Source organism: Callorhinchus milii, unplaced genomic scaffold (assembly GCF_018977255.1).
Source record: "Callorhinchus milii isolate IMCB2004 unplaced genomic scaffold, IMCB_Cmil_1.0 Scaffold8, whole genome shotgun sequence".
In the NCBI taxonomy this organism is placed as follows: Eukaryota; Metazoa; Chordata; class Chondrichthyes; order Chimaeriformes; family Callorhinchidae; genus Callorhinchus; species Callorhinchus milii.
In genome coordinates, this window is record NW_024704749.1 from 125,030 (window position 1) to 139,582 (window position 14,553).

The 14,553-nt window shown below is 50.3% G+C and overlaps 1 protein-coding gene across 1 annotated transcript in view; it reads left to right on the forward strand.

Annotated features, from left to right (window-relative positions):
• Positions 1-774: 774 nt before the first annotated feature.
• The window catches only part of LOC103172093 (scavenger receptor class F member 2), a 20,702-nt gene continuing 6,923 nt past the window's right edge, over positions 775-14,553 (forward strand). Inside the window, exons 1-4 of the mRNA XM_042337615.1 lie at positions 775-848; positions 11,507-11,565; positions 11,646-11,747; positions 12,825-13,344. Of these exons, the coding sequence (XP_042193549.1) occupies positions 12,863-13,344 (482 nt within the window). The 5' untranslated portion in view covers positions 775-848; positions 11,507-11,565; positions 11,646-11,747; positions 12,825-12,862. The remainder of the gene's footprint in view (positions 849-11,506; positions 11,566-11,645; positions 11,748-12,824; positions 13,345-14,553) is intronic.

Sequence of the window (14,553 nt, forward strand, 5' to 3'; positions counted from 1 at the left end):
CACCGTAACCACACTGCAACCGCCGTAACTACACCGTAACTACACTGTAACCACACCGCAACCATACCGTAACTACACCGTAATTACACCGCAACTACACCGTACCCACACCGTAACCACACACACGCACACCCCACACACAGCCCCACCCACATCCCCACACACACAGCCCCCCCTCACCCACACACACCCACACTCCCACCCCGCCCCCACACACCCCCACTCACAAAACCCCACCACACACCCACACACTCCCACCCCCACCACCCCACCCCGCACAACCCCCCACACACACTCCCACCCCCACCACCCCCACCCCTACACACACACACCCCCACTCACCCCCCCTCCACACACACAACCCCACACCCAGCCCCCCACCCCCTACCCCCACACCCACAACACCCACCCACACCCCCACACACACACACACACACACCCACCCACAACCCCCCCAAACCTACACCCCCACACCCACCCACACACATCCCCACACACACTCCTACACACCCCCACCCACACACACCCCCCCCACCCCCACACACCCCCCACTCACACCCACACACCCCCACAGACACACACACAGACACCCCCACCCTCCGCACATTCCTTGTGAGATCGCGGCGGCGCTGAGCTGCGCTGCTCGCGGGCCGGGCGGGCCAGACGGGCCGGGGCGGGGCGGGCGGATGAAGTTGCCTTTCCGGGAGGAATGCTGAGCGCGGAGTGTGTGCGATGGAGCGGCGCAGAGGCGGTGTGTGGGCTGTGCTGGTGGTGGTGGTGGCGGCGGCGGCGGCGACCGGAGACCCGGAGCTCCGAACCCGCGGCCGAAATGTGTGCAAAGCGCAGCGGTGAGGACTCGGCACTCGGTCACTGCGCCCCCGGACCCCCCCCCCCCCCCCGGACCCCCCCTCCCCCCGGGGCTGAGGGGGCCCGGGGAGGGGTGCGGGGGGGGTCCCGGGTCGGGGTGCGGGGGGGGTCCCGGGGTGCGGGGGGGGGGTCCGGGGGGGTCCCGGGGTGCGGGGGGGGTCCCGGGGTGCGGGGGGGTCCCGGGGTGCGGGGGCGGGGTGCGGGGGGGTCCCGGGGTGCGGGGCGGGGTGCGGGGGGGTCCCGGGGTGCGGGGCGGGGTGCGGGGGGGTCCCGGGGTGCGGGGGGGGTCCCGGGGTGCGGGGGGGGTCCCGGGGTGCGGGGGGGGGGGGTCCCGGGACAGTCTGGGGTTTGGGAAGTGACGGTCACGGCTCAATCAGCGATTTGGGATGAAACAGATTCCTCACATTGTGGCTTTAATTATTATTATTATATTATTATTAATAACAATAATCGCACAGCGGCTCATCACAGCTTCACCGCGTCCCAAAGCGCTTCACAGGATACACTGTAAAGTGTAGTAACTGTGTATTTTGTGGGTAAAACGCAGCAGACAATTGTGCACAGCGGCGTCTGTCCCACAAACAGCCGCGGATTGAGTGAACAAACTACTCCAGACTTGGAAACCCGAAAACAATAGTGCGGTCCCTCTGTTTCTCTTTATTCCTCTCTCTCTCTCTCTGTTTATATCTCTCTCTTCGATTTTCTCTCTCTGTTTTCTCTCTCCCTCTCTCTCTCTGTCTCTCCCTGTGTCTGTGTGTGCCGCCTCTCTCTCTCTCTCTCTCTGTCTCTCCCTGTGTCTGTGTGTGCCGCCTCTCTCTCTCTCTCTCTCTGTCTCTCTCTCTCTGTCTCTCTCTGTGTCTCTGTGTGTGCCGCCTCTCTCTCTCTCTGTCTCTCTCTGTCTCCGTGTCTCTGTCTCTCTCTGTGTCTCTGTGTGTGCCGCCTCTCTCTCTCTCTGTCTCCGTGTGTGCCGCCTCTCTCTCTCTCTGTCTCTCTCTGTCTCTGTGTCTCTGTCTCTCTCTGTGTCTCTGTGTGTGCCGCCTCTCTCTCTCTCTGTCTCTGTGTGTGCCGCCTCTCTCTCTGTCTGTCTCTCTCTGTCTCCGTGTGTGCCGCCTCTCTCTCTCTCTGTCTCTGTGTGTGCTGCCTCTCTCTGTCTCTCTCTCTCTGTCTCTCTCTGTCTCTGTGTGTGCCGCCTCTCTCTGTTTCTCTCTCTCTCTGTCTCTCTCTCTGTCTCTCCCTGTGTCCCTGTGTGTGCCGCCTCTCTCTCTCTCTCTCTGTTCTCCCTGTGTCCCTGTGTGTGCCGCCTCTCTCTCTCTCTCTGTCTCTCCCTGTGTCCCGTGTGTGGCCGCCTCTCTCTCTCTCTCTCTCTCTCTCTGTCTCTCCCTGTGTCCCTGTGTGTGCCGCCTCTCTCTCTCTCTCTGTCTCTCCCTGTGTCCCTGTGTGTGCCGCCTCTCTCTCTCTCTCTCTCTCTCTGTCTCTCCCTGTGTCCCTGTGTGTGCCGCCTCTCTCTCTCTCTCTCTGTCTCTCCCTGTGTCCCTGTGTGTGCTGCCTCTCTCTCTCTGTCTCTCCCTGTGTCTCTGTGTGTGCCGCCTCTCTCTCTCTCTCTCTCTCTCTCTCTGTCTCTCCCTGTGTCTCTGTGTGTGCCGCCTCTCTCTCTCTCTCTTCTCTCTCTGTCTCTCCCTGTGTCTCTGTGTGTGCCGTCTCTCTCTCTCTCTCTCTCTGTCTCTCCGTGTCTCTGTGTGTGCCGCCTCTCTCTCTCTCTCTCTCTGTCTCTCCCTGTGTCCCTGTGTGTGCCGCCTCTCTCTCTCTGTCTCTCCCTGTGTCTCTGTGTGTGCCGCCTCTCTCTCTCTCTCTCTCTGTCTCTCCCTGTGTCTCTGTGTGTGCCGCCTCTCTCTCTCTCTCTCTCTCTCTGTCTCTCCCTGTGTCCCTGTGTGTGCCGCCTCTCTCTCTCTCTGTCTCTCCCTGTGTCCCTGTGTGTGCCGCCTCTCTCTCTCTGTCTCTCCCTGTGTCTCTGTGTGTGCCGCCTCGCTCTGTCTCTCTCTCTCGTGTGCTTTTTATGTTTCTCTGGATTTAAACATTTACATTTACACAGTGCCTTTCACATCGGGAAGATGTCTCAAAGCACTTCATATTGCTGGCTGGGTACTGAAGCTGCGGGTGGGAGCTGAAGGGGGGAGGGGAAAGCACGGTAAAAAGGGACGTCTTGATATATTTAATCCCAGTGGAATTCAAACTATAAAAATGAGGAAGTGATGTTAAACGTTCACAGGAGGTCGGTTAATCTGCAGTTGGTGATTTGTGAGCACTCAATTTCTAAAAAAGACACGACAGCCACAGGAGCAAGTGGAACATTAGGTGACATGAGGGATCCAGTGGGAGTCTGTATGGTCCAGGATCGGCCCACAGGTCCTCTGGCAATGGCTGGGAATGCTCACAACAGTTTGCAGCTTCCTGAAAGTTACATGTTATAACAGGGTCCAACCGTATCAAGGAGGAGGGGATGTAGTTTGAGGATAAATTTGAAAAATGCATCTGTTTTCAGTTGAAATGAGAAGTTTACAAAGGATTGAAGAGGTCTTCAAAGACTGGAAAGATTTTGCTAATGAAAGATTAATCCTCCACTTGTTGAATAGGTAACAAAAGTCAGGTAAAAGAATAAAAAAGGATTGGCACTGGAGGAGTTAAGGGAGAGATCAGAATAAAGCTTTTCACACACGGTTATAAACATTTGAGGTATAATATTCTTCATTCTCAAGACTTAAAATTTAAGGTGGTGCTGAACTGTAGAAAGTTAAGTCTTTGTTTGGAATCTGCTGTTGGTTAATAGCAGAAAACCAATTCCAAATAAAAACTTCTTTCAAAATATTCTACAATTCCATGTGATCTTGAGATCTTATAGGCTTAGGGCTAACACTGTGAGAAGTTCATTGTCTTTGAAGAGGAATATAATAGGGTATGGGGAGAGAGAGTGGATAGTTCCAGTGGGGCAACTTGTACCAACCATCAATATGATTAGGAATGGAATTTTAGAATAGTTGTGTCATCTGTGTTCGGTCAGTACACTTTCCCCTCTGAGTCAGAGCCTTGTGGGTTCAAACCTCTTTTGACAATTGAACTCACAAGTCTGGACTGACACTCCAAAGCAGCATTGCATTGCTGGAGCTCTTGTCTTTTGGATGAGGTTGTAAACTGAGATCCCATCTGCCTGTCCAGGTGGATGTTAAAGAGAAGGGAATTTCTCCCGTTGTCCTCGCCGAAAATCTCCCAGATAAAAATTGGCAAAAAAATTGGTCATTTACTTTATAGTTATTTGTGGGTCATAGCTGTGTGTAAATTTTGCAGCCTACAAAAGACAAAGTCACTACATATTATAGTAAATACTGTCGAAGTCCCTTGAGATGTCCTTCCGACATGAAAGGTGTGAAATCGAATGCAAGAATTTTTATTGTATTAAGTGAGCTGCATCCCCTTTGCCTGCCTCCTCCTTACTCATCCATCTCAGTGGCACTGCATTCTCCTGCTTCAAGTCCCAGTTGACCCACCCCCAACACTATATCTCTGCAAATGGCTTCTCCTGCCCCCACTGGGTCACCTGCAGTGCACCCCAATGGTCCATTCTTGGGCCCCTCCTTTTCCTCATTTATTTGTTCCCTCTCAGTGATGACATCTCGGACCATCATTTCATCTCCCTTAACTCCTCAATCCCTCTCCCTACCGCCACCCAACCCACATCCATTTCCTACCGCCCCCTGAAAAAAAATCTCCCCCCACCCTTCCGCTGCCTTGGAGTCATCCGAACTCCTCCCCCTCTGGGTTTCTTCCTGAAACGACCTATCCTTCTTGGTCACTCTCCTCCACAAATCCCTCTCCGCCACTCTGAATGCCCTTGCTCCTCTCATTTCCCGAACCATCTTCTACTCATGTAAGTCACCATGGCACCCAGCCACCTCCGCTCCCTTAAGGTGCAGATGCATGCCGCTGAATGCACCTGACTTAAATCCAACTTTACTGTCCATCGGCAGATCTGGCTGGACTTTATCAAATCATACTGCTCCGTCCTCGCTTCCACTAAATCCTTGTTCTACTCCCAAGACAATCTTGGAAGCCAAGGACAACCCCAGGCTCCTCTTCATCACCAACTGGCTCCTCCGCTCACCCTCTCATGTCTCGTCCATCATCTCCTCCAACGCCAACTGCAGGGCGAAGCGAGACTTCCTCGAAACCAAAGTTGAGGGGATTCACCACTGTAACCCACATGACACTGACCACCTGCACCCTCGACCCCATCCCTTACCTCCCAGCTCTACCTTCTTGCCCCCCTACTCACAGACATCATAAACGTCTCCCTGTCCACTGGCACCGTTCCCACCCCTTTAAAAACTGCCGTCATCACTCTTATCCTTAAAAAAACCTTTGTGGACCCTTCCCTGCCTTCAAACAACAGCCCCATCTCCAACCTCCCTTTCCTTTCCAAGGTCCTGGAATGAGTTGTTGCTTCCCGGCTCCGCTCCTTCCTCTCCCGCTCTCCCTACACAAACCCCTCCAATCGGGTTTCCGTGCCGCCCACAGCATAGAAGCCGCCTTGGTCAAAGTGACAATCTGCGATCAGAGCTCCCTCTGCCTTCTCGTCCTCGACCTCTCTGCTGCCTTCGATACCTTTGACCACTCTATCCTCCTCCACCGCCTCTCCTCCCACCTTAACCTCCACGGCTCTGTCTTTGACTGGTTCAGATCCTACCTCTCACCACTGTCTTCACTTCATCGCCTCAAACGGCTTCTCCTCTAGCCCCCCGCACTGTTTCGTGTGGCGTTCCTCAGGGCTGTGTCCTTGGTCCCGTCCTATTTGCTCCCTCTTGGTGGTGACCATCATCCACAGACATGGGGTCAACCTCCACATGTATGTGAATGACACCCAACTCTCTCTCTCTGCCTCCACCCTTGACTCTCTCGCCTTCTTCCACCTCCGACGCATCGTCGGTCTCCTCAAATACCTCTCTCCGAAAGCCGCTGAAACCATAGTCACCTCTCAGCTGGACTACTCTAACTCCTCATCTAACTCTAACTGCCATCCACCACCATCCATAAAATCCAAATCATCCAAAACTCTGAATGCACGAAACTCCGCTCCCCGATCCCCCCAGTCCTGGTCAGACTGCACTGGCTCCTGTTCCAGAGAGGATCCACTTCAAGATCCTCACCCTTGTATTCCAATCCCTGCACTCCTCTGCACCCCCCGACCTCTCTGACCTCTCTCCTCAAAACAGTACCCGTTGCCTTCGATCCTCCGGATCTGTCCTCCTCGTCCCCCAAGTCCTCCACCCCACCCTCGGCGGCCGTGCCTTCAGCTACTACCCCCGAGGCTCTGGAATTCTCTCTCTCATTCCCCCTGGCTCAGCCCTGGGATCCGTTACTGTGAAGCGCTCTGAGACGCCGTCCGGCGGGGAGGGCACTGTATAAATCCAACTTGTTGTTGTTGTTGACTCCAGGCCCCATTGCTGTGCTGACAGAATGTCTGTCAGACGTCAAGTCCTGGATGAGAGCGAACTTTCTACAGTCGAACGTCAACAAGACCGAGGCTCCTGATTGGCTCTCGTCAGCGCCTCCTCACTTCAGGCGCTGACAGCATCACCATCCATGGGGCTCACTCCCCCTCACTGAGCCAGTCCCGAACCTTGGGGTTTTGTTTGACCCTCAACTATCCTTTCTACCCCACATCTGCGCCATGACCCGCTCTGCCTTCCCCACCTCCACATCACCCGGCTCCGCCACTGTCTCATACCGCAGGCTGCCAAAACCCTCATACACGCCTTCATTACATCCAGGCTTGACTATGCAAACTCTTTGCTTGTCGGCCTCCCCAACTCCTCCCTCCAGAACTCTGCAGCCCATGTCCTCTCTCCCACCAGGCTCCGTGACCCTATCACTCCCATCCTCGCCCAACTCCACTGGCTTCCCACCACATAAACATACCATAACATGGAGGAGCAGGAGTAGGCCATTCAGCCCTTGGAGCCTGCCCCGCCATTCAATCATGGCTGATCTTCTAATCTAACTCCAGCTAATAACCTGACGCTGCCTTATCCCCATATCCCTTAATCCCTTTTGCAGTAAGAAATCTATCTATCTCAGTCTTGAATATGTTCAAGGACCGAGCGTCAACAGCCCTTTAGGGTAGTGAGTTCCATACACTCACTGCCATTTGAGTGAAGAAGTTCTTCCTCAACTCAGTGCGAAAGGGCTGCCTCTGATTTTCAGGTTGTGACCCCTGGTTTTAGTTTCTCCAACCGGGGAAACAATCTCCCACTATCTACTCTATCATGCCCTTTGATGATCTTATAGGTTTCTATAAGATCCCCTCTAATTCTTCTATATTCTAAAGAATATCGGCCCAAATTGGTCATCCTATCCTCATAACTCATCCCCTCCATCCCTGGCACTAACAGAGTAAATCTACGCTGCACCCCCTCCAAGGCAAGTACATCCTTCCTTAAATAAGGAGACCAAAACTGCACACAGTATTCCAGGTGTGGTCTCACCAGGGCCCTATACAGTTGCAGTAAGACTTCCCTACTCTTATACTGTAATCCTTTCACAATGAATGCTAACATACCGTTCATCTTCCTAATTGCTGCTGCACCTGCAGACTAACTTTCTGTGATTGGTGTACAAGGACACCCACGTTCCATTCTCTCCCCTTCTAAAAAATAAGCCGCTCTACTGTTTTGCTACCCAGATGGATGACTTCGCACTTCCCTACATTATACTTCATCTGCCACCTACCTGCCCAATCACCTATCTATGTCGCGCTGCATTATTTTAATGTCGTCCTCTTTGGCACTTCCTCCTAATTTTGTCATCCTCGAATTTAGATATATTAACTGCGATGTCCTCATCTAGATCGTTGATGTAGATGGTAAATAGCTGAGGCCCAAGGACTGATCCTTGTGGTACTCCACTATCACATCCCGCCAATCTGAAATGGACCCGTTTATCCCTACTCTTTGTTTCCTACCCGTTAACCATTCCCCAATCCACGGTAATATGCTCCCCCCCAATTCCATGGGCCCTTATCTTTTGGACTAACCTTTTATGCGGCACCTTATTGAATGCCTTCTGGAAGTCCAAATAGACCACATCCACTGATTCACCCTTATCTACTTTACTGGAAATATCCTCAAAAAGCTCTCTGAGGTTTGTCAAACATGACTTCCCTTTTGTAAAGCCATGTTGACTTGGCCTAATTATATTGTGCCCTAAATACCGCACTACCACATCCTTAATCAACGATTCTAAAATTTTTCCTATCACTGATGTGAGACTAACTGCCTATAGTTCCCCATCTTTTCCTTTCCACCTTTTTTAAATAGTGGTGTGACATTTGCGATCTTCCAATCCATGGGGACTGTTCCAGAATCCAAGGAATTTTGGAAGATCAGACACAAGGCCTCCACTATCTCATAAGCTCCTCTTTTAAAACCCTGGGATGCAAACCATCCGGACCAGGGGATTTGTCACTTTTTAGTGCTAACAGTTTCCCGAGCACCAATTCTCTACTAATGAAAATTTCCCTAAGTTGCTCCCTGTCCTTATCCCTTTGGTGCATCTTTATTGCTGGTAGACTGGTTGTGTCTTCTACGGTGAAGACAGATGCAAAGTACCCATTTAGGGCCTCTGCCGTGTCCTTATCCCCCATTACAACTTCTCCCGTCTCTGACTGTAGTGGACCTACATTTACCCTCACAGCCTATTCCCCTACCCCTCGTTAACATATTCCTATTATCTGGCAGAGGATACAGTTCAAGATCCTGGTCCTCACCTTGATAGCCCTCCGTGGTCTCATTCCCCTCTACCTCTGCGACCTCCTAACCCCCTACCACCCTGCTCGCTTCCTCCGCTCACCGGGCTCCAGCCTGCTTCACATTCCCCGCCTCGTACGCCCCACTAGTGGGCCTTCAGCCACTCTTCCCCCACCCTCTGGAACTCCATCCCGCAGTCCCTCTGCCTCACCCTCTCCCTTGCCACCTTCAAGACCCATCTCAAGACCCCCCCTTTCCCCCTGCCCTCCACCCTCCCCAATCCCAACTCCTAGCTCCATTCCGAAACACTGACAGTCCAGCTCCTTGGGACGTCCTCCCGACGTGAAAGGCGCTATACAAATGTAATTTTTTTGTTGTTGTTGTCACCTGCAGATGTAAGGTCAACTTCCACATTTTTGTTGATGACAACAAATCTACTTTTCGTCCTCTATAGCTGTGATCTCAGGTTCACCGATGTCTGTCGTCTTTCTTGTCAGACACCAAAGCCTGGATGAGCACCAATTTTCTGCAGCTGAATGTTGATAAAACAAAAGCCTTATTCCTTGGCTCTCATCAAAGTCTTTTCGCTTATGGCTCTGACCTTAATCTTCCCAGCCAATCCCTCAGACTCACTGAACTAGTGCACAACCTTGGAGTCAGGTTCGAATCCCAGTTGTTCTTCCTACCCGACATCCAGTCCCTGACCAGGGCTACTTTCCTCCACTTCTGCCACATCGCCTGCCTCACACCCAAAGCTGCTGAAACCCTGAGCACGCATTTGTCACCTCACACCACCTCCTCAGTTGTTCCAGTTCCACCATTAATAAAATCCAATTAATTAAAAACTTTGACGCCTATACCTTCAACTGCACCAAATTCTGCACACCCATCACTCTGCACAGCCAGACTCCACTGGCTTCCTTTTGTAGAACGGATCAACTTCAAGATCCTACCATTGGCGTCTATGCTTTCAGCCAATGTGCCCCCAAACTGTGGAACTCTCTGCCTCAATCCCTTTGCCTTCTCCTTGCCCATCTTTAGATCATGCCTGAAGACTTTCATCTATAACCGTGCCTACAGTTACCTCCCCACTGCCCTCTCCCCCGGCTTAGTGTCAGGCTCCACCACTGTTAGCATTTTAAGATTCTACTTCTTCATGTTGTTTTGGGGGAACTGGCACTGACACAGTTATGATGGAGAAATTGAAGGGGATGAGATTACTGTAGATAGATGCAACGGAGGAACTAGCACCAGCACAGACATGAGGAAAACAGCAGGAGAATTGGATCAGATGTCTATCCAGGTGATCCTGGAATGGAATAGGTGACTTCTCACTGGAACTCCGACAGACCCTTCCAACAATTCATTTTGGCCAAGAGTGACCGCTGTGCCGTGCTGTTGTAGCCTCTTTATCTGATGTTTGGATCCTCGATGCTTTCATTACATCGAGGCTCGACTATGCAAACTCCCTGCTTATCAGCCTCCCCAACTCCTCCCTCCATAGGCTGCAGATCATCCAGAACTCTGCAGACCATGTCCTCTCCCGCACCAGGCTCTGTGACCCCCATCTCCCCCATCCTCACCCAACTCCATTCGCTTCCCATCACATAGAGGATACAGTTCAAGATCCTGGTCCTCACCTTCAAAGCCCTCCATGGTCTTGCTCCCCCCGACCTCTGAGACCTCCTAACCACCTACCATCCTGCTCACTCCTTCCACTCAGCGGGCTCCGGCCTGCTTCACTTCCCCTGCCTCACTCGCCCCACTATTGGCGGGCAGGCCTTCCACCACTCTCTGGAACTCCATCCCGCAGTTCCTCCGCTTTGGCCCCTCCCTCGACTCCTTCAAGACCCATCTCAAGACCCTCCTCTTTGACCATGCTTTCGATCTCCCTGCTTAGAAAAAAAATCTTTTTTATAGAAAGTCTCACTAATATTCTTACAAGTTTGCAGGGCTATGGGGAGAGGGGGGAGTGTGGTTGATCAGGGCTATGGGGAGAGAGCAGGGGAGTGGGGTTGATCAGGGCTATGGGGAGAGGGGGGAGTGGGGTTGATCAGGGCTATGGGGAGAGAGTGGTGGAGTGGGGTTGATCAGGGCTATGGGGAGAGAGTGGGGGGAGTGGGGTTGATCAGGGGTATGGGGAGAGCGCGGTGGAGTGGGGTTGATCAGGGCTATGGGGAGAGAGTGGGGTTGATCAGGGCTATGGGGGGAGAGTGGGCAGTGGGGTTGATCAGGGCTATGGGGAGAGAGCGGGGGAGTGGGGTTGAATTGGAAGCTCTTTTCAAAGAGCCGATGCAGACACGATGGGCCGAATGACCTTCTGTGCTGAGTAATTCTATGAATCTATGATTCTTTTTCACTTACTATGCTCCTCGGTAGATCCCATGAAATGGTTGAGACGTTCTAACAAATTGTTAAGGAGTTATTATATCAAATAATAATAATAATTGCATTTGATACAGTGCCTTATCACATCTTCTAAACATCTCAAAGCACTTCACAGAATATACTGTAAAGTAAATTGACTACATTTTGTGGGCAAAACGCAGCAACCAATTACCAATGGCATAAGCCAATTGAGCACAGCGATGTTCCACAAACTGTCATGGATTAAAGCGATTATTACCCCCAGAAACATGATCTGTCAATTGACTCACAACTGGGTTCCTACTTACTGATGGTAAACAGAGGCGTGTGGAACAAAGAAACTTGCCCTGCCAGGAATCGAACCCAGGTCTTTGGCTTGTGAGGCAAGTGCTCTAACAACTGAGCTACAGGACTCCATGAAGAGTCAGGTTCTGAAAATTGTATATAATTACAAATGATTGAGACTCTTCTTTGTAAAGATCTCCAGGTTTAGAGTGCTGCCCAGGCTGGAAGCAACGTGGTGGAGACTGCCCTATAGGTGAGTGAATTATTAATGATTATTCTACAGTCAATAACTGTGTGTGTGTGCACATTGCCTCATTGTCATCTCCTCTGCAGCTCTCTGTGAAGGAAACTTCTCCTGTAAAGCGAATGAAATCTGTGTCCGACCCAACGAATGTCGGTGTCGTCATGGATACTTTGGGGCTAACTGCAAGACCAGTGAGTAAACCTTTAATCATTAGCCTTGACACAGTCACATAGCAAATGGCCATCCAGTGTATCAACAGTGATGCCCAGTCACAGAGCGAGTAACCCGCATGTGTGTGTGTGCACGATTGTGTATATGTGTGTGTGTATCTGTTCATGTCTGTCTGTGTGTGTGTGTGTGTGTGTGCCTGTATGTGTGCTAGTGTGTGTACCTGTGTGTTGTTAGTATTTGGAGAGGCTTCCCTGTTCCAAATAACATTAACTAATGAACAACCTGACAATCCCACTTGGGTGTAACCAAGGTTTATTTAACATAAGCAGAATTATTAATACAACAGGTATTTCCAACAATTCTTACAGAATCAAAACCATATTACCCGGTTCTTGAGTCTGGATAGTAGAGCAACAAGTAAAGCTGCCTTTTTTTCTCTCTGTCTCTCCTGCTGCCTCCACGGCCTCAAGTCTAATCCTAGCCCTATTTTTATAGCATTAATAGCATGATGCTTTGCATAAGTGTTGCCCCTGTTCACATGCTTTCTCGCCTTCCCCGAATTATATGTTTTTCAAGTGCTTGTTTGTTATCTTGCTTTAGTGTTACTGCAAAAACTCCATCCATGACTTACCTTAGGGTCACAAGGCCTGATAACTTCTCAATTCTCTTGTCCCAGAGCACCAGTTCCTCATATGGTCTTGTTATCATCACATTCATCCTGTGCCCCTCGCCTGAGACCTTGCAGCTTATTGTCTGTTCAGCCACCAAGCAAACTGTTCTACAAACAACTTAAACATAACTATTAATCATCAAACATCAGACATGATAGTCCATTATGTGTCTAACCTGCTGAACAACAACTTAACGTACTACTGCTATTTAAAGAAGCATTTAACCCATACCCCATTCACGTGACATACAGACAGAGAGAAATATTAAATAAATAACATAACCCTTAGTACTATTCTGGTAGGTTCCAACAGTGTGTGTGCCTGTATGTGTGAGTGTGTGTGTATGTGTGTGTGTTTGCCTGTGTGTGTGTATCCATGTGCATGGTCATTTCCAGTGGTGGTGTGTAACAGGAGGTGGTTTTGCAGAGTGTCCAGCACAGTTCTGGGGTCCAGACTGTAAGGAGATGTGCAACTGTTACCCGAATGGACGCTGCCAGGATGTAACTGGGAAATGCACATGTAATGCCAACCGCTGGGGCCCCCAGTGTCAGAACATATGTCGCTGTTCCCATGGTCGGTGCCAGCAGGACAGCGGCAAATGCAAGTGTGACCCGTACTGGTGGGGCAACCAGTGCTCAAACATCTGCTCCTGCAGCTTCACCTCCCAATGTGACCCGAGCACAGGCCAGTGTACGTGCCAGCCCGGCTGGTGGGGCCGCAGCTGTAACAACCAGTGCTCCTGCAACAACTCTCCCTGTGAACAAATGACGGGCCGGTGCCAGTGCCAGGACAGGCAGTGGGGGCAGCACTGTGAGCACCAATGCCAGTGTGTGCATGGCAAGTGTAACAACATCAATGGATCCTGTGCATGTCATCCAGGCTACAGAGGCAAGTACTGCCAAGAGGCCTGCCCTGCTGGATTCTTTGGCCTCGGGTGTAGAAAGAGGTGAGTCTCACTGAAGGCGACGGGGGGAGGGCTCGGGGGTGGGGGGAGGACTCGGGGGTCGGGGGAGAGAACGGGGGTCTTGTTGGCGGGTGGCGTTGTTATACGGCTGGTGCAGTTTGCAGGCAGGGCACCAGGAATCTCAGCAGAACTCTTTACTGGTCTGTTGGTCTTTCGTTAATAAATGCAGTTCCAGACTGACTCAGTGGCACTGCAGGAAGGAATGTTATTGCACCCATTCAGCCTGAGAGATATTGCTGTATTCCAGCACAGTGACACAGTGACACAGATATCCTGGAGTCTATATCACTGCTATATCACTGTTGGTACCCAAGCCTTCAGTGACTGTAGGTGGCCTAAGGGTGTCAGAAGGAAAGAAAAATGTGACAATCACCATCGGCCTCCCCTAGTTTGACGTGCTTGCAAGGAGTCAGCAAAATAAAAGTGGCTTCCAGGGGAAAAGCTGATACTTCCAGTAGCAGCACATTGATCAACCAGTTGGGGTACATTCAAGTTCACTTCACAGGTCCAAAACATCATGGGATATGGACTCAAGAAAGGACTGTGAAGTATCTATTTCCAGCCAAATAATTTCAAACTTGTTGAAAGAAAATCTGAAGTTGCACTTTAGATCCAATCATTTGGGATAACATATCCAATAAATAGCTAAAATACTGGCAAATACAAACTGAGGAGGTGCTGTTTCTGTTTGTATTGAGAAACAGTTTTCCTAATGGTGACTTTCTTAAAATATATTTTTCAATAATTTACAAGTTTCCATTTCTCCTACCCTCCCTTTGCCTTCACAAGGTCATTTGGTACCATTGTCAATGTTTATAATACTAATAATCCTTACATTTGATATAGCATGATAAGGCGCAAAATCAAATGCAAAGATTATTATTATTATTATTATTATTTGATAGAGGGCCTTATCACGTCTTCGAGACGTCTCAAAGCTTTTCCCAGAATATACTGCAAAGTGAATTGACAGTATATTTTGTAGCCAAAACACGCAGCCAATTGCATACAATAGTGTCCCACAAACAGTCATGGATTGAATGACCAAATTATTATTAATATTATCTTATTATTATTTTTGAAGGGACTATTAGGAAGTATAAAATGGTAAAGACTATTTTTATTACAAGCTATGAAGTGACATTTTAAATTTAGATCAAAATTAATAATAAATTCCTTAATTTATTAAAA